This window comes from Solanum lycopersicum, chromosome 10 (genome assembly GCF_036512215.1).
Source record: "Solanum lycopersicum chromosome 10, SLM_r2.1".
Classification (NCBI taxonomy): Eukaryota; Viridiplantae; Streptophyta; class Magnoliopsida; order Solanales; family Solanaceae; genus Solanum; species Solanum lycopersicum.
Genome location: NC_090809.1, coordinates 61,923,353 through 61,942,935, shown reverse-complemented (window position 1 = coordinate 61,942,935; position 19,583 = coordinate 61,923,353). Strand labels below are relative to the sequence as shown.

General features: G+C 31.6%; 4 protein-coding genes across 4 annotated transcripts; all 4 read right to left on the bottom strand.

Annotated features, from left to right (window-relative positions):
• Window positions 1-486: 486 nt before the first annotated feature.
• Window positions 487-6,233, bottom strand: LOC101246776 (uncharacterized). Its single transcript, XM_004249353.5, has 3 exons — window positions 5,596-6,233; window positions 1,073-1,180; window positions 487-982 (listed from the first exon to the last, which is right to left on the bottom strand). Exons 1-3 carry the CDS (start codon window positions 6,028-6,030, stop codon window positions 671-673), a joined length of 855 nt encoding a protein of 284 aa, XP_004249401.3. The 5' UTR covers window positions 6,031-6,233; the 3' UTR covers window positions 487-670.
• Window positions 6,234-6,822: 589 nt separating this feature from the next.
• LOC101246488 (uncharacterized) lies at window positions 6,823-8,966 on the bottom strand. Its single transcript, XM_004249352.5, has 4 exons — window positions 8,722-8,966; window positions 8,265-8,366; window positions 7,282-7,439; window positions 6,823-7,144 (listed from the first exon to the last, which is right to left on the bottom strand). Exons 1-4 carry the CDS (start codon window positions 8,810-8,812, stop codon window positions 7,028-7,030), a joined length of 468 nt encoding a protein of 155 aa, XP_004249400.1. The 5' UTR covers window positions 8,813-8,966; the 3' UTR covers window positions 6,823-7,027.
• A 136-nt stretch (window positions 8,967-9,102) lies between these two features.
• On the bottom strand, window positions 9,103-11,211 carry LOC101246195 (uncharacterized). Its single transcript, XM_004249351.5, has 4 exons — window positions 11,075-11,211; window positions 10,233-10,334; window positions 9,739-9,896; window positions 9,103-9,409 (listed from the first exon to the last, which is right to left on the bottom strand). The coding sequence occupies exons 1-4, from the start codon at window positions 11,166-11,168 to the stop codon at window positions 9,290-9,292; spliced, it is 474 nt and encodes a 157-aa protein (XP_004249399.1). The 5' UTR covers window positions 11,169-11,211; the 3' UTR covers window positions 9,103-9,289.
• A 3,045-nt stretch (window positions 11,212-14,256) lies between these two features.
• On the bottom strand, window positions 14,257-15,386 carry LOC101245900 (RING-H2 finger protein ATL70-like). Its single transcript, XM_004249350.5, has one exon. It carries the CDS (start codon window positions 15,178-15,180, stop codon window positions 14,608-14,610), a length of 573 nt encoding a protein of 190 aa, XP_004249398.1. The 5' UTR covers window positions 15,181-15,386; the 3' UTR covers window positions 14,257-14,607.
• Window positions 15,387-19,583: the final 4,197 nt, after the last annotated feature.

Genomic DNA, 19,583 nt, shown 5'->3' with positions numbered 1-19,583 from the left:
ATAAATTTTACGAATTACATAGTTTTAATATGAAATTACAATCCATTCTTCTTTAGTTTGTAAATTACAATAAGCTCGAATACAATAAAGAGAATCTCGAATACATTATAACATAAATCAAATTCATTAAAAGCTAGCTCGGATACATAATATGTAACTCGAATACATAATATATAGCTAAAATACATTAAAATTTAGCTCAAATATATTATAAAATAAATCGAATACATAATATATAACTCGAATATATTAAATATTGACTTGGATTCATTAATATGTAGCTTAAATATATTAAAGAAATAAGGGATTTTAGGAGTTTTTTTAGAAATAAAAGGGGATATTAAAAATAAGAGAAACATAAAACGTGTATTCCAGTAATTTTTCGTATTTCTCCTTTTCATTTCACTTGACCCATGTTAACTTGATACTATCAGAAGAAAATGAAATTTGTGGCCTCACTTTCTCCTTTCATTTTGAGTTTAACACTTTGATTCACATAGAAAAAAAACTACTAAATGAAGCAAACATGAAGAGAAATGTTGTCAAATGATCTTCACATGGATACAAAGTAAATGAACAAATTACAAAGAGAACACTCAGAAATAGAGTAAGAGGAGCCATTATAAAACAAGTAAATTATACAAAAAGAACAGCTCTAACATACATACAATCAGAAGAATTTGTTGTATTGATCAGTGAGAGAACCGCGGAGATTGGAATAAAGGCCATAAAGAGAGTACTGTCGAAGATTCTTCACTTCAAACCATGAATTGAAAACAGATGCATGCTTATCAGTGCCAGAAAATGTAAGTTGTATCCCGAGGCTACAATCAACATTACCACCTCGATTCTTGCAGTTATTAGTCCTGATAGCACAGTCCTGACCGTTGAGGCACACAAAGTTTGAGTTGCCTGAGCAAGACGAGCATCCATCTCTCTTCCAGTACAGGTTTTCCAGCCTACCCTTTTTGAATTCATGTACCTATGGATCAAACACGAACACCACATACTGTTGTAAGATACCAAATCAACCGATGTGACACCAGATCTTGTTGACAGCAATTTCACTTACCAGAGTAAAACTTGTTACAGTGAATGTACTATTAGCAACAAAAGCAGGCAAAGACCTAGCAGCATATTTCCGACCAGCAAATGCAACCATGTAACCTCCATAAGAATCCTGTGGTACAGTAGAAGAAGCGTAGGAGGTTATTAGATGCATGCATATACAACTACAACAACATACCAGGAGGGTGGTGTGTACGTTGCCTTACCCCTACCTTGTGAAGGTAGAGAGCTTAGTAGATGCTTTGAATATAGAAATACAGGAAATAGCAGTTCCGATCCTTGAGTTATTGCTAAGTTTCTTTGTTAGTCCTTGTGATATTGGACCTAGCACATTCATCCTTGTGCTCCAACTACTAATGGAAGCTCAGAAAAGTCACGATCTCTTAATTTCAAAAAAGGCATAAGTATCTCACAGACTAAATTCAGCACCAAATACTTGTGAAAAATAACCTTATTCTGTATTTTACCAGAAGGATTTTTCATAGCACGGTCTTCCGAATTACCTCTAATTTTGCCCAGATGATGATAAAAATGAGCCTAATGCCTAAACCTGATGGAGTGGAGGGTGCCGGCTTAAGTTATAAAGAAAAAGAAAGTGTCGCTATGATTGGAAGAATGAAAAGATTTGATAAAAATGGAGAGTCGATTCTAACACCGTCTTTGGATGATCAGGACTTCCCGTTCCCTGATTTCACTAGAAATGGTTGCATACTCAACTATCTATTTACTACTTGTTCCCTACAATAAACAAAATGATTTGCAGAATCAAATTGAAACACAGAAGCACAACATATTTGTGGAGCTAGTGATTTTTTTTGTTGGTCATCTACTTTTCACACTATCTAAGGAAATTGGAAGTGTGTTTCTATTCATGTCTTTTCTTCAGGAATTGCAGACGGGACAGCTTCAAAACTTTGAGAGAGCCGAGAAGAAGAAAAGATGACAGGAGAATAAATGGATAGCCGGAGTGGCATTCATATAAGCGAATTGCCATTTTTGAGTTTCTTAACAATTTGTTTTCTCTATTGGCTTCCGTTAGAGTTGGATGAAAAGCACATACTTCATTTAATTGAAGGATGCATGTGATAAGTCCAATATCACAAGGACAGAAAAGTAATTAAGCTATAACTCGAACCAAAATTGCAATTTTACAAACTATATCCCCAGATGATGAAAGTACTCAACCATTACCCAAAGAAGAGGTACCAATGGGCTTCATAAATTGCAGAATGCAGAAAGATAGCGAACATGAAGAAATAATGCATGCATATACTTTACTGTAACAGTTGAAAAATAAACAGTTGTCTCTAGCTACAAAGGCACAGCAAAAAGGGTCCAGATAGGAGAAGAAACATGGAAGGAACAAAATGCTTGATAATAAATTAATTCAAAAAATCCCTCACTCAGTACGAATCAGTAAATAAATCACTCCCCTTCTCCCAATATCCCCACCCCTCTCCCATTGAATAAACAGAGAAGAAAAAAAGGGAAACAGAAGAGGCTTCTTGAAGCAGCAAAAACAAGAGGGATTAGGAGTTGAAATAAACAAACGAGCATAAACACTTAATGAAATTATCAAAAGAGGTTCCAAAATGATAGGCAGATCATGAACTATTGAGTGTAATAGGACTCCTACATTTGAAGAAGACAACTTCTGTGATAAGAGGGAAGCAACTAGGGCTGGCAAAATGCTTGAACAAAACAAGTAACCATTGAATCCAATCAAATCCATCAGAGATGGGTTGGATAACCGACTTTTTGAGAAAGGGTCAAATATGGAAATTATCCGTGAAAATATGGATATCCACATAATTAATACCCATTTATCTGCCTGTTATTTTCATGAGTTCTTACTTTTCAAGAGTCTAAAGATTATTTTGGCTTTTAGCTTGTGTTCTCACCAAACTATTCCTAAAACCATGTATGATATGTATATCCATATTATCTGCCGGTTAACCCTTTTTTATCCACATTAAATATGGATGGATTGGACATTTGATCCCTTTATGTTTAACCCATTTTCAACCCACCCATATCCTATCTGTCCCACCCATTTGTCACTCCTAGCAGCAACAATGGCAAAGATAAAAAGGTAAGGCATGTTTTCCAAGATGATAGTCAACTAACAGCACGGTTTTATTGCAGGTATGTAAAGCTTTGGAAACGTTTTCTAAAGTATTGACAGCATTGGCAGACCCTTGATATTCTACAAGTTACAGTATGGAAACATTGGCACAAGTCACAACCATTAATCTTGGTTCTTGAATATAAATGTGAGAGCAAGATAATAAATGGTATTTGAAATAATTCACATTCCCAGCACCCACTACCTTACTGTGAACCCTAAAACACAGTAAGTAGGAATAGGGAGACTGAATATGAAGCATAGCATATTGCTTTCTCTCTACAGCTCTCTGATAGACAAAAAAAACTAAGGACCATTAAGCACTATTCCCTCCATCCCTAAACGATATAAGGTGGAAATGGGCCTCCTTTGAAAATTGTAATCAGCAAGCAGAAGGTACAACTAAGCCCAAAACAGCAGCACTGGTAGGGCATGTCCATTACAAAAACCTAATTTGGGAATCCATCAGCTCTTCTTCGTCTCAACCTTAATTGAAGAAGACAGATAGAGGCGTGTGTACGGCGTTCCATGCTTACCATGTTGCCAATTATGGAAGACGGAGTGATTATAAGGTGTAGATGAGGGAACGAATGCCGAAGATGAGACCCCTACGAAGGTCAGCCATTGTACAAACACCAGAAATCATGTCAGAAGCTAATTGCTGCTTCAATTGCAGTGATCATCAAGTTGAGGGGTAAAACAGAACAAAGGGAAGGCATCAGAAGGTGAAAAGACATATTTACCAGTGACCAAGGTGCTATTGCCCCAAAAGGCCAAAACTTAGAGTTAGTACTTAACTGAAGAGGAGAACCTATTTTTATGATACAGACTTAATCGACCCCAAGCTTAAAGTTAACCTGATACCTGAAAATGTCCTTAATATTAACATGATGTGCAAATGGGTCCCTGTAGTTCCCACTTCCCAAATTGTGGTCATACAGGAGAAGATCCTGATGGCTAAAGGCAGCTGGTGTTTGGAACACCACAAATCATAGTTCAACACTTGCATCCTATTTTCATAAGTAAAGAAACTTTTAGCACCATTCGGTCTATTTTCTAGGCTCAGTTACTTGGATCTTTAAGAATATAAATGATAACAATTCTTTACTGTTGTTGTTTTAATACTAATCTTTATTAAAAGTTAGCTATAAGTTGCATACAATTGCTTTCAGCAAATACATAAATGATTGCAATTGTTCTCTTGATGACAGTGTATTACTAATTTATGTCAACCTATAAGTTGCACACTGGTGCTACCAATCACTCCAAAAACAAAATTCAAGACTGCATTAAGTCATAGACATCTGGCAGACAGGACCAGATTAAGAAAGAAACAGGAATTCATCAGCACATACCCAAACAGTAATGATACTAAAGGAAAATTACAATAGTTACAAATCATGGGATATTGTTACAAAGAAGGAAACTAGCATTCGTCCCTATAAGAACATTAATCAAGTCCAACAGTTTTAGTTCTAGAATTAAGAACCAATGGATACTCAGCCACAAGAAAACAGATGCTTAGGAAATAATTGTCCTCCATTAGCTAAAGTGAATGAGATAAAAAGTCAAAACCACCAGCAGAAGAAAACCCAACCACGTTACATTCTTCATACATACCAAGTACTCTATCCCAATTTATTTATCATATTGTACTATTTCTACTATACCAAAATAATGATATTCTATATATAGAAATAATTTCTCTTCTTTGTACGCAACCTTACGCCTACCCTGTGAAGGTAGAGGTGGTTTGTAAAATTGCGTGGTCAACAGGCTCAAGTAAAGCGTATCATAATGAAGTACGGAACAAAAATAAAGTAATGAAGAAGCCATGCTATCGGTAGCTGAAGCAAAGGACCAGAGCGCAACAACAGGTAATAATAAAATCAAAGACTACGATAGTATTACGAGAGTAATAATTATAATACTAAGTAAAACTAACTACCTACTAAATGTTTACACTAATACTCGACCTCTCCTTCCTATCTAGGAAAACAATGTCCAAAATACTGTGGCTATAACTTTCTACATTCACAACCAAGACCCTTTTCATTCTCACTTAGCCTCCACCCTAAACTAAACCTAAAACCAGAACACTCCCATTTCAAATCTAACCCCATTACACCAAGTAATCAATAAAACCTTCAACTTTCAGCCTTATACAAAAAATTACATCCAAGGCATTCTTCCTTAGCCCCCCACCCCACCCTACAACCAAAATCCCCAAACCAAACCCAACACCAGAACAATCCCACTTCAGATCTAACCCCATTTCACCATATTTCCCCAAGTAAACAAAAAAAAAACTCAACTTTCAGCCTTATACAAATAATTGACAGTATAACTCAAATATAAGCAACAGAAACAAAGACAAAAGTTAATTGAGGTTGAGATCATACAGGGAAGAAATTGGAAGTGTTAATGGTAAGCAGAGAGATCTCATCCACTTTAGGTCTGAACACAGCAAGTTGTGAATTTGAAGACGAAAGAGACAGCCTCTTATCACAAGGAGACAATTGAACTGAGCTGTTGACGAAAAATGATGTTCTTGAAGAAAATGCTATTCCAAAGCTAAACCCATCCGATCTCTGCACTTTTGCATCGGCACAAGGTGAGTATACATGGTTCGTGTCGCTGCGCGATTGTGCTAAAAGGGACAGAGATGAGATTAGTAGAAAGACTAGTAGTAATGGTAGCCTTTGCATCGCCATTGTTAGAGAACTCTGGTTCTGTGAAGACTCAAAAGAGTGGAAAAGACAGCGGACAATTTGGGCCTTCACAACGATTATTAATTTATTATATTCTACCACACACAAATAACATGTTATCAACATTTTGTGTTCGACACTCACAAGTCACAACTAAATATTTAAAAGCTCCGTCATTTTTCGTGGAATAATATATAAATATGACTCGACATCAATTGAAAATTATGATCTTAAATTTAATATGCATAGGTAGTCGCATAAATTTGTATAAAATTAAATAAGTAAACACATTCATCTTATGTGACGTCCAACGTTGCAATTTTGTGTCCTTATGTCAGGTAGAACACGTGTGTCTATTTATTCAAGTTTATACAAGTTTAAATATCTACTCAAAGTTGAAGGGTATAGTTATCCGCTGAAGCCAAGTTACTGGTCATGTTTATATATTATTTCATTTATTCATTATCATAAAATGTTACTCAAAATTTTTAGTATTTAAATTTATAAAAGGAAATTATGATAACTAAAAAGGGACCGAGAATGCATACTTTTAACTTAATTTGAGAGTTGATCCTATAAACATTTCAAACTTTAAAAATGTATATTTAGACTCCTTTAAATATGCATTTTTAGAGTTAATGTTTGAGTTGAGCGGTTCAAATGGTCATAATGAAAAGTGAGGGTGTTCTATTGTTAATGGAGAGTTCTATTATATGTTGTGTTGTTTAATTAGATATTGAGTAAGATTGTTTTTTTTGAAGCATATGATTAAGAGCATATATTTGTGAACCAAGTTGCAAAGTCAATCAATAGTGATTGAAGATTGTATCAAGAGTTAACTTTTATCCCATTTCTATTTATCTTGGTGATAAATGAATTGACAGCCATTGAATTCACCCCAAAAGAATTGAGACATACTTCACATGAAAACGACATATTATATCAGACCAACAACATATACAAGGTGTAATCCCATAAAATGGGGTGTGGAAAGGATAGAATGTACACGACTATACCCCTGCCTCATAGGTAGAGGTGATGTTCCCAATAGACCCTCGACTCAATAAAACAACGACAGTTAGTGATGTATGTAGTATGTACAAGAATCAACGATAATAACGACTTAAGCATCTGCTACTGCTTTGGAGTCTGCAATTAAACTCATACTGAAGCCAAAGGTTATGCATGACAATTCCTGATTGTTTCCATCCACCATTTTCATCGTAAGAGTATACGAGCCCTGAATAAAACCAACCCCCTGTTAGACTCGACAATGCAGGCAAAGGCACCTTCTAATAGAGGAAAGTTATGCAGAATGAAACAGCAGAAAATGATATCATAACAAGATCAGAGCAAAACTGGAAAAAAAGGACTTACTGGAGGAGCGAATCCAGGTAACGCTTGAGAGTGTGAAAGCACAAAATCACCAGAAATGGGGCAAGATGTCTCTTTACAAATGTCACGAGTCTCATGATGTACGTGAAGGAATAGATACTTGACGTCAATAATCAACTTCCCGCCACTGATATTATCATCTGCAGGAGAAAATCACAGTGTCACTTTTCTACTCTTATCCCAGAAATGTACACAAGTCATGCTTGACATCTAATTTTGAGAGGTCAAAGCTTCCTGTGTCCTGCAAATCTCACATAAACGAATCATAACGTGTAGCTGCAAATGAAGGGGAAAAGATACCTAATACAGACCCATACTAGTGCATATTGGTAATATGCAGCAACGCGAACTATTAAAGGAAACACGTTGTAGATATATATATTTCATAGTAAAGTGATTGCACGATTACGACTGACCATAAGTACATAACCAAGTAAAGTCAAAAGCAGGCTCAACATTTTACTGCTATTCTCAACAGTACCCCTCAAGTAGTATCGTTGTCATTCCAACCAACAAAGCCACGCTTTCCAAGCATCAAAATGAAGTAAGAGGCCGACTTTATCAGCATCACTTTACTAATGAACTTCAACATTATTACAAGGTTCAATGGTGTGTATAATTTGAACGGAAATGGGGCTCTCCTACAAATTGAATTACTACAAAAGAACAGACTCCTTGATCCCCCGATTCTCCTTCAAAGATAACATAATCTATTCCCTCCACTCTTTGCTTATAGCATAGCATTCTTGCCACCATTTTCCCCAAAAAACAAGTGTGTCTTATCGCAGGCAAAAGTATCAATCATCTCTAATCTTTTGTAACTAGGCAATAACCAAAAAGTCGATCAATTTTGACTTCTTACTGATTTCAGATCACGAATCACTACATCAAGGTCTTAACTACTGATGGAAGAGATAAGGACCAAAAAAAACAAAAACGATAGAACAAATAAAGACGCGAATTACCTGTAATTGCAGCAATACTGAAAGTAGCCTCTTTACCTCCTTTAACAGGATAAGGTGTTATATCTACTCCATTCACCTTAACAGCATAATCGGCCTTCTTATCTGCATTATCAAACCAAAAAACTCTGGCTGTGGTTATGTGATGCAGCAAATTTAGTATATAAAGGACCGTTTATATAAGCATTTTTTTAATCAAACAAAACACTATGACTTGTTTAGAATCATAACTACCTAACATTAAATAACCACACTATGCTACAATTAATTCAAATTATATAATATCACATCAATTAAATTGAAACCGCACGGAGAAAACAGTAAAAATTCTCAATTTTTTCTATTTTAGAAACCGGAATCAAAGCAATTTCTTCCCCCCATATGCCATGGAGGCGCATCCCCGTAATTTAGACGAAGCATGAATGTTGAACTCCTTCGAAGAGAACGAAAAAAAACTAACTGCAATAATGGAAGTCGGTAGATTTGGCTGATGAAAATGGAAGGAGAATACACATTGACAACACGAGAATAACGATCAATTTCACCGCCATTGCTTTATTCTGATGAGGAAAGGGGAAAACAGAGAAGAAGATGAAAGTTCTTTGGGAATTTTTATTGGGCTTTTTGAGAGCTGGAGTACGTGGCGATGAGATAATGTTTGTACGATTCTAAAAAAAACCAAAAAAATTGCATTCATCTAATTTCAATTATTTAAAATGTGTAATTTTTAAAATATATACGTGCACCCGAGACATACATAAAATCTCGGGATCAAATTCATATGGAGAAAATTCTATTGACCCCTGCAATTCGCGATCTTAATTTAATCGAAACTCCAATGTGAACTCAAAAAATGCAATGCTTCAAGTGCAAGATCGTGTTCGTGTGATGATAACATTAGATCAGCGCCAAAACACATCGGCAAGTCTTTTTATTACACATAAGACCTAAACCAGTAAACTTGGGGACGAACGCTTGAAAAAGTAGGCAAATTTATTTACATGATTTGCAGATCAGCATAAACTTAACTACATATCTGCTGCTACTGCTTTTGATTCCGTGATTAAACTGATACTGAAGCCAAAGGTTATGCAAGACAGTTCGCGATTGCTTCCGTCTAACATTCTCATCGTAAGAGTATACGAACCCTGTATGTATATAGAACTCTTCGTTAAGCTTGACAAAACTCGCAAAATAACATTTTTCTTCAATATCGTGCAATTGAATATCAGGGAAATGAAACAAGAGTTGGCAACTAATTGTGGCGCAAGTAGACATATGAAATCCATTGAAAGATTCCTCTTTTTTTTTTTTTTTATTGTTAATTGTTCGTTTTTAGATAAAATTGTATCTTTACTCAGGACGAATAGAGAGCTGAGGCTAGCCAAAACCGCTAACAAGAATGAACAAATATATGATCTGCTTCATCACAGGCAGTAAAATCTGGGCGTAGAGTAAAACTCGAAAGATAACTTACCGGAGGAGTGATTCCGGGCAAGGCTTGAGAGTGAGAAATCACAAAATCACCCGACACAGGGCAAGATGTCTCTTCACAAATGTCATGAGACTCCTTGTGAACGTGAAGGAATAGGTACTTGACGTCAATAACTAACTTTCCGCCACTGATATTCTCATCTGCAAGACCAAAACTCACTTTTAAGTCCTTCATCTACCAATGGACTCGTGTACTGTACTCCATTACCGCGCAATTATCACGCTTGACATCTAATTTTAAGAGGTTTTTCTTTTTCTATACTGCAAATCACCACTCACCATTTTCCCAAAACAAAACACAAGTGTCCTATTGACCCTATTAAAGAGGTTCAAAATATGAACGAAGTAAACGACATAATGAAACCAAAAGGAATTCAATGTCTACGTAACCCCCTTCGCCCCTGCCTATCGCATGCAAAAGTACCAATTATTTCCAATCAAATCTGATGAAGTAGACAATAACAATCGCAAAATTACCTGTAGTCGCAGCTATACTGAAAGTTGTCTCTTTACCTCCTTTGACAGGGTAAGGTGTGATATCCAATCCACGGACCTTAACAACATAATCCGTCTTCTTATCTGCGTTATTAAACCAAAAAAAAGTCTGAATCTTAGTACAGTTTCGTGTCTTAACAATGCCTTGCAGCCAATTGTTTAGTACTACTACCTCTTTTCCAATTTATTTGGAGTACGAGAGTTAGACTAACTAACTAATGTTACATCTGAATCCAAAAATTACATAAAAAGTAGTATGAATCATACGTTATAGTCGACAATTCATATTATTCAGAAAGTATTAGACACCTCCTATTGGGATTGTGAAGTACAATTCAATTTATATTAAATTTGTTCTCATTTGGCATCTTTGTTATATAAGCCCGCATCATGCTCAAACCCAAAAGTTAGCTCATTTCCATTCCTCTATCAATGTGAGACATTTAATACTCCCTGCCGCCCAGACCTCAACTGGAACGTGAACACTTCCAAATGGGGTCCATATTGGAACGGATCCGACTCTAATACCGTGATAAGATATAGCAGCTGGGCCTAACTCAAGTTAAATTTCGCATTCCTCTACAAATGTAGGACATCTTCAACCCCCTTTAATTACAAGTTCATCTGAATTCATAATTTTCAACACGTAATATAAATAAATAGGTAAGAATCTTATAAATATTAGATCTGAACCCATAAGTTTTAACAATATAAAAGGAGGATGATCTTCAAAACTAAACCCATTAAATTTTAAATCCTGAACTGACCTAATTACATCATTTAAAATTGATAAATTTTATGAATTTGAGAATGAAAAAACTCACTGCAATATTGGAAGTCAGTGGAATTGGCTGAAGCCATAGGGAAGAGAATACACAATGCTGAGAAGAGAGCAACAACGAAGAGTTTCACCGCCATTGAATAATATTGATCTAAAGCTTCCACAACCAAAACACCCAGATTTTTTTTATAATTAATAAGTATTAGAGAACAGACACGTGGAAGTTAGGTTAAAATACACATGTCGAACATGCACGTCTACACGTAAGTAATATAGAGCTTCAGTGCGGACTCTGAACACAATGAAAAATAAAAAAAAATACTAACCTCATGATAAATTGGGAATTTTGTATATAATAGCAAATTAATAACCTAAAATAAATGAAGTGACTGGGGTTTGACTTAATTGTGCTCCATAGCAAACGTTTGCAAAAAATTGTCATGCGCCTCTCTCCCAAATATCTCGCTCGCCACTCTCTTCCAATCTCTCGCTCGCTTCCTCACTTTTTTTACAAACACAAGTGTATAAAAATTATTTCTAATTGTATAAAGCAAAAAAAATTGTATAAATACATATATTTTTGTTCCCCTCTCTCCCCTCTTCCAGATCTTGCTCGCCACCCTCGCCTTTCTCACTTATACAAACAGAAGCGAAATGTATAAATTGTGTTTCTGTTTGTATAAAGCGTGAGAAAGTTGTATATACACATGCAAGTACATATATTTTCGTCCTATACACTTATAATTATACAATAAAAATACTCCCCTACCCAGTTTCTTTTGTCTTTCTCTCTTTCTCGTTTTATAAAATTTTCAAATTGTATCTAATTTCTCTCTTTCTCGTTTTATATAATTCGATTCAATTGTATATTCCTTGTCAAGTCTCTTTTGTTTTTCTATCTTTCTCATTTTATACAAATTCAAATTGTATATAATTATTCTATACATTTATAATAATACAATTCGTTTTACACACTCGTTTTTATACAAATCACTGCCCAACTGTCTTTCTCTTTCTTGTTTTATACACTTCGTTTTATACAATTTGCTTCAATTGTATATGTATAACGAATTATACAGTTTCTATGTTTGCTATGGAGCGCAATTATGCAAACTTTGCTATAGCATACAAATATAAATTTTTTGTTTGCTATATGTGAAAGTTGCCCTAATAAATAAGCTTTTAATTTACCTATCTATTTCCCTCTAAAAGTGGAGTCAGAGCCGAAATTTGAAGTTTGCGATTCTTAATATTAGTGTGAAAAATATTTTCACTCCTTGTTCCTTTCCACTGAACTGTTAGTGAATTTTATAAATGAGTTCACAAGTTAATACATATGAGAAAAAAAGTGTAAAATATATTTAAATTTTAATTGAAATTATTGTTACAATACTAAATTTTGAGAGAGACTTTTTACCGCTATAATATTTAATAATATATTTTAAAAATATATAAAATGCTATATACAAAATTTATACAAATAAATAAAAATTGAAATTATTTTCAAAATTTTGTCTTTGGTATTTGGATACACCCTTAAAAATAAAACAAAATATCATCATCACGAGGGAGACTTCCTTTACAAATCAAAAGTAAGTCTGTTCATAACTTTGATATTCTTTAATTTTGAGTTCAATAATTTGGTAATTGATAATTAAAAATAAATATTAATGATCAATTATTTTAATTTCAATTTGATAATCAATAAATTAAACATTGATTTGATACAGTATTCGATAATTTATTAAAGTGTTGGTCAATTGTATTAAAAAGTTAATACGATGTTTCTTTAATTACTTTTATTTTTTTTTATGTGAAGACACGATATAATAGAAGATTAACAAGTAAGAAAGACATCAAGAAAAATAAATTGATACTACTAATAAAACATATGTATTTGGGTTGTTTATGTTTACTCTTTAACTTTTTCTTTTGACTAGTATTAATGAGTAATAAATATGTTGATATATGACTTCATTAAGTAAATAATTTGGTATTTGTGAAATACTGAATATTAAATAGTACTAGTGTCTCAAGTCAAACCCAAACACCATTATTCTAAAATTTTATTTTCGAATATCTTATTGAATATCAAATTATCAAATATAAAATTATCAAAAAAATTTATTCGATTCAATAATTTGATTTTCAATATTTTATGTTCGGTCTTAACTACGCCACAAAAAAATAATATTAGGTGATCAAGTTGATTCGAAGATTAGTCCTACTTTAAATGACTAAGATGTAACAATCATTCATTTGGTGGAAGATTATTTTAAAAAAAACACCTACTTCAATAGGATTTTTAATTGGTTACTCTAAGCTTTTTAGGTATTATTAATACACTTTCTCCTATCTTACATAAAGTAATACATTAGGTGAAATATTAGCTTTAATTACAAGTCCATAACGGATATTGAATATTGATGACTATATACCCTTATAAATTGAGAATTTTTTTTGTTTGAATTTTTTTTTAAAATATCGTTAATATATATAATTAACAACAAGAATTTACATATCATCAATATTATTTGAAATATATGTTGTAGAGTTCATTTTTCTTGATGCAGCCAACCAAATATATTGTACTACTACTCTCACTTGTTTTGTCCATCTAATAATTTATAGAAAAGTTGTGCATAATAGCTATTGTTTTGAAAAATTGTGATTTGCTTTCTAAAATTTTGCTATTTATTAATTTGTATAATTCATCCAGAATGGTACAATTCACCTAATTATATAAATCAAAATTTTGTATAATTCCTAATTTGTATATATTTACCTTACTATTTGTATGGTTTATGGAAAATTCGCAATAAATTATCATGTTTGTATATATATATTTGCAAGCGAAATCTATAAATAGAGTTTTGAATGTTTATATATTAGCAAAGGAAATATATAAATGGAGTTCTGAAGAATTTCTAAATATATAAATATATATATATATATATATATATATATGCAAGTGAAATATACAAATGAACAAACGAAATATACAAATCAGGACCTCCATAGCAAAAAAAAAAATTATAATTATAAAGCGCAATTATCTAAATTATAATTATAGAACCTTATTATATTTATTGTATTTACTATTTCAAAAATTTACTCTTAATTAATTAATAGACCTTATTAATATCATCCAAAAAAGAAGAAGAAATAGGAAGAAGAAAAAGAGAATCGAATAACACACACCAAAACAAAAAAAAATCAAGAAAATTGACTAATCAATGTTTCCCTTTCAAGGACTAATAATTACAACTATGCTAAATTTTTCAGAAAATGGGGTCAATGTAAGAAGAAAAAAAACTAATTAATCTACAGTTTACACAAATCAATTATAAGAAAAAAAATAAACAAGATCAAGAAACTAATGTAATTAATTACCAATAAAGACATTTCCTTGACGTGCATTTGAATTAGTCGAGTCAGTCGTCCCAAAGATCAAGTTGCCAAAGAAACAAGATCAAGATACTAATATCATTACCAATATAGTATCTTCAATCGAAAAGCGTACGTTTTCCGTACGATCTATATGTCGTATGAATCTGAATTAGTCGAGCAGTGAATTCATCCCAAAGGTCTAGTAGCCAAAGGAACAACCTCAGCCAAAGGTGTTGATTGTGGTGTTGGCAAAGGAGATGTTCTACAAACAGGACAACTTGGATTCAACATAAGCCAAGGATCCACACATTTCAAATGAAACAAATGTTCACAATCTGGTAATAATCTCAACATATCTTTATTCTTGTAATCAGCTAAACATATTGAACAACAACTAGCTGTTGTGTCTTTATGATTTACCTTAGCTTCAGAGTACAACAACTTAGGATAACTTAAAAGAGTTGTCTCATCGATTCCAATAATATCGACTATACAATTGTTGTTGTTATTGTTGTTATCGTCTTGACCATCGTGTTGTAACGTACTTCGATTAATTCTATGTCTTCTCCTTGGTGGTGGTAACTCTATCGTTTGATTTCGAGTACAAAAATATGATGTGAGGGTTATCGTTGTAATTAAAAGAAGTATACCTACTGAGACACCGATCCCATACCCAAACCCTCCGATATGACCCGATCCGAGGAATCCGTCGGTGCCGGAATTTGGATCGGAGAGGGTGGTGGTGGTGGTGTTATTCATGATGTTTTTTTAAAGAGAATTATGGCTATGGGAGTGGGGTTTTTATTTATTTTTTTTGGTTTGGTTGGCCATTGGTATTATAAGACCAAAATTAAGTAAATGGTCCAAATTGAGATAATTTATATGAAAAGTCAACGGTTTTGATTGAATGAAATGAATTTGGACTTAGAAAATGAAAATGAACAAAAAATAATACGTTGAGTCTTTAATTTGTAGTGAATATGTACGTATGTAATGGATATATATTAGACTATAGTGCTTTTATTTTTGTACTCCGCTTCGCTGGTTTCAAATTATATTTCGTAATTTTTAAAAATATTTATTTTTAAGTTATTGTAAAGTTTAAAATAAATATATTTTTTTCATTTTAATTATAAGAGTTGCATTGTTCTCGAAGATACCTCAATTGTAAGTGATGTTACGACGGTTCAAATATCAATGAAGGATAAAATCACTTCCCTAGCATCCTAACTAATATTTTCTTCGTTCTATATTGATTGTTCACTTTTTCTTTACACACTTCTTAATAAATAGTAAACGAAGACATTTTCTACTAATTTACTCCTTTCTTTTAAAACTTTACAAATTTTTACATTTTTTAAAAAATAATTAATTGATAAAATAAAATTTTAAAAAATATTTTTTATTTTGTAAAGTAAAAAATATTTTAAAACAATCAATATATAACAGAAAAAGTTTTTTTTTTAAAAAAAATATAAAATAAAAATTACGATACATAATTTAAGGCTTTAATATGAAGTTTTGAGATGTCAACTTTCTCTAAAGTCTAATCTATCATTATCTTGTAAGCTTTGTTTCATGTGATCAACATCTTTTTCTGCTACATTTTTCAACTTTAATCAATAGTAAATTAATTATAAACTTTAATTTAGTAGTTAATAATTTATTTGACTCTTTCTCTCTCTTCTTAATGAGCACTCTACTTAATTGCACGTTCCATGCACCAAAGATTTAGGTATAGTCATATATTTTATATGATGAATATTTTTATGTATTTTATGTTACATGACATGAATTATTTATTTTATCTTTGTTTGTTTATGTTGCAGAAGATTCTAGATTATAAATAGCATATCACCACACACTAATAAATAGAAGAAGAAAAATGAATTTAAAGATTAAGTAGGTTTAGCCAAACTTGTGTTTTCCAATTAATAAAAAATAATTAAAGGTTATCTACTATGATAGAAAAAAAATAATACAAAATAATCTTCAATTACAACCACTTTTATGTATATCCCAAGTTTTTTTTTTTTTTCAATTTAATCTACAAGGTCAACGGGACCCTAAAGACAAAACATAATTTGGATCTAATATAATGTCATCACACGTAGGATAAGTCTATAAAATTTTATAATAAAGGTCTATTTTTAGAATAATTTTAGATATACAACTCTAAAAATTTCATATATATATTTTAAAAATCATGTTTTATTGTATTATATTATAATTGGTTATAACTTACTTACAAACTTGTCATCAACAAAGACCAAAGAATTTGATACCAAGCATGCAATATGAAACTTTGAGCCAATAAGATCGAAGTCAGTAGCAGAGTCAGAATTTTTACTGTAACATTAGTCCCGAAGGCCTAGAAGCCAAAGGAACAACCTCAGCTAAAGGAGTAGATTGTGGTGTTGGCAATGGTGATGTTCTACAAATTGGACAAGTTGGATTCAACATAAGCCAAGGATCCACACATTTCAAATGAAATAAATGTCCACAATCTTGTAACAACCTTAGCATATCATTATCATTGTAATCACCTAAACATATTGAACAACAAGTACTAGTTGTTGATGATGAGTCCTTAGTATAACAATTCACCTTAGCTTCTGAATATAACAACTTAGGGTAACTCAAAAGTGTTGCTTCAATATCAATCTTCATTTCCACGTCCACGCAATTATCTTCATCGTGATTTTGTGGTGTTTGTTTTCGAGTACAAAAATATGAAGTCATTGTTATGGTTGCAAATAGTAGAACAATGGTAGCGGAAACACCGATTTGTTCCGATCCGAGGAACCGCCCGGAGCCGGAATTTGGATCGGTGGTGGTGGTGGTGGTGTTCATGATGATATTTTGAAAATTAAAGAGTTTGGTTTTATGAGAATTATGGGAGTGGTTTTTATTTGGTTTAGCTATTTAATTTGGTATAAGATGAAAAAGGAAATTGGTCCAATTAAAAAATAAAAAATTTGGAAGTCAATGGCTTACGTGTGAGATTTGAAATTAGTGGTGTTTTGGTTTTTTTTAAAAATGAATTTGGATGTGGGATAAATGAATAAAAAGAATATTCATGGAGAAAAAAATAAAATTATATGGAAGATTTGATTAAAATATATTGATGATAGTTGAAATACATTAATATATTTATGATGTATATAATTTAAATGCTAGCACTTTTTGCTTCATTTCATGCTTGAATAGAAGGTTAGATATCAACATCCTTATTACATCGTTAAAAAATATGATGCACTGAATGAGATTATTTTCTTTTAATTTTCGATTTGAAATTCTAAATATAAAGAAATCTTTAATAGATTATGTCTTTTTCTGCTACAACCAAATTCTTGTAGCAAATTAATTAGAAGTTTGCTTATCTAGCTAGTTAATAATTTGAGTTCGAGTTTCAAAAAAAAAAAAATTATTAAAAACAACAATTTAAAAAAATATATATCACACAATATGTAAATTTAAATTTTATCGAATAAATATTAGAACAAATAAAAAAATCATAAAAAGAATAATTTGACTCCATCCTTATTCTTAATACAATAAGTCTAAAAAATGCACGTTCCATGCACCTAAGTTTTAGTGCATATCATGCCTATTTGATTTTTATTATATTTAAAAGTTTGCAAACAACTAAAATCTAATGTTTTCATATATTAAAGTAGCATTTAATTATATTCTTTTTAGGAAATAGGGATAATATTATCATTTTATTTGTATTATTATTATTATTATTATTATTATTAATTCAAGAGTTCATGATTTATTCGTTGTTAGTTTATATAGATTGTCACAAATTATTCAATTGTGAGAGTCCTCCAATCAATTAATGTTGATTTAAATAAGGTTCATAATTTAACATTAAAAAAAAAATCAATTAAATGCCATGCAACTTGTAATCATATGTGGTGTCATTTTGCAATTAAAATAAGAATTACGATTGTTTGAAAATAAAGTGTTCTCATTGACACAAATATTAATTAATCATACAATAAAATCGTTAATTAGGTCAAAAAAAAAATACTTAGTATATACGTTATTGACTTTGATAACTTGTTTTTTTATATAGTGAAATCAATCACATAATACAATAAAATAATTTCAATTTTTCAATCATCAAACTTTTTTTCTTATAATATATTCTTCGTCTCGATTTTGTGTGATGACATTTGATTTGATATAATTTTTTTAAAAAAATAAAAGATCAACTTTGAAATTTACCCTCTAAAAAACATATTACAGATATTTGTGTAGTAATAAATCACCTCATTAAAGATAAATGAGAAGATTAAAGTTAAAATTACTATTCTATATAAAATGTGTCATTTTTAAACAATTAAACGGTATCACGTAAATTGAGACAAAAAATCAATACATGATTTTTTTTTTATTTTTTTAATAAATTAAAAAGAACAACTCATTTTCTTTGACTCTATGTCTATATACAGCAGTGCATTTTATATTTGTGGAATGGTTTATGCCTAAAATATCCTTGAAATATTAGAAATGGTACAAAATTACCCTCCATTCACTTGTTGGCTACAAAATGTCCTTCTCACCCGCCTATTAGCTCCAAATACCCTTGTCTTCTACCTTTGAATTCAAAATTGATCACTTATTTAACAGTTTTAAATTTAAACTATTTAAATATTAATTTAAATATGTGTCCCTCAACTATTTTTTATAACTTAACTTATTAATATAATTTATAAATCAATACATTACCACTTATTACTAATTAAACCCGACCCTTTACTAATGCCACAATAGTAAATCTACTGCCAATGAGTGTTTATAAAATTTTGAGGCGAAAATGTCTATTACAATGCAAGTGTCTAAATAATAATTACCGATAAACTTGACATTCTGACTGCGCTCATCTTAATTATTCCTTCATCTTCATTGATGTTATTTAATAGATAACTTTTTTTTAAAAATATATTATAATTGTAATATTTAATATAAATCATATATAGTTATAAAACTATATTAAAAAAGTGCACGAATTAATTCGATGTGTACTACTTCTTTACCTTTAATAATAAATTTTGAATTCAAGCTTGAAAGAGAATTGTATTGAAAGCATCCTCCTAAATAAGAGGCTAAACCTAAATTTCATTGGGGGCTTCAATTCGCACTCCAATAAT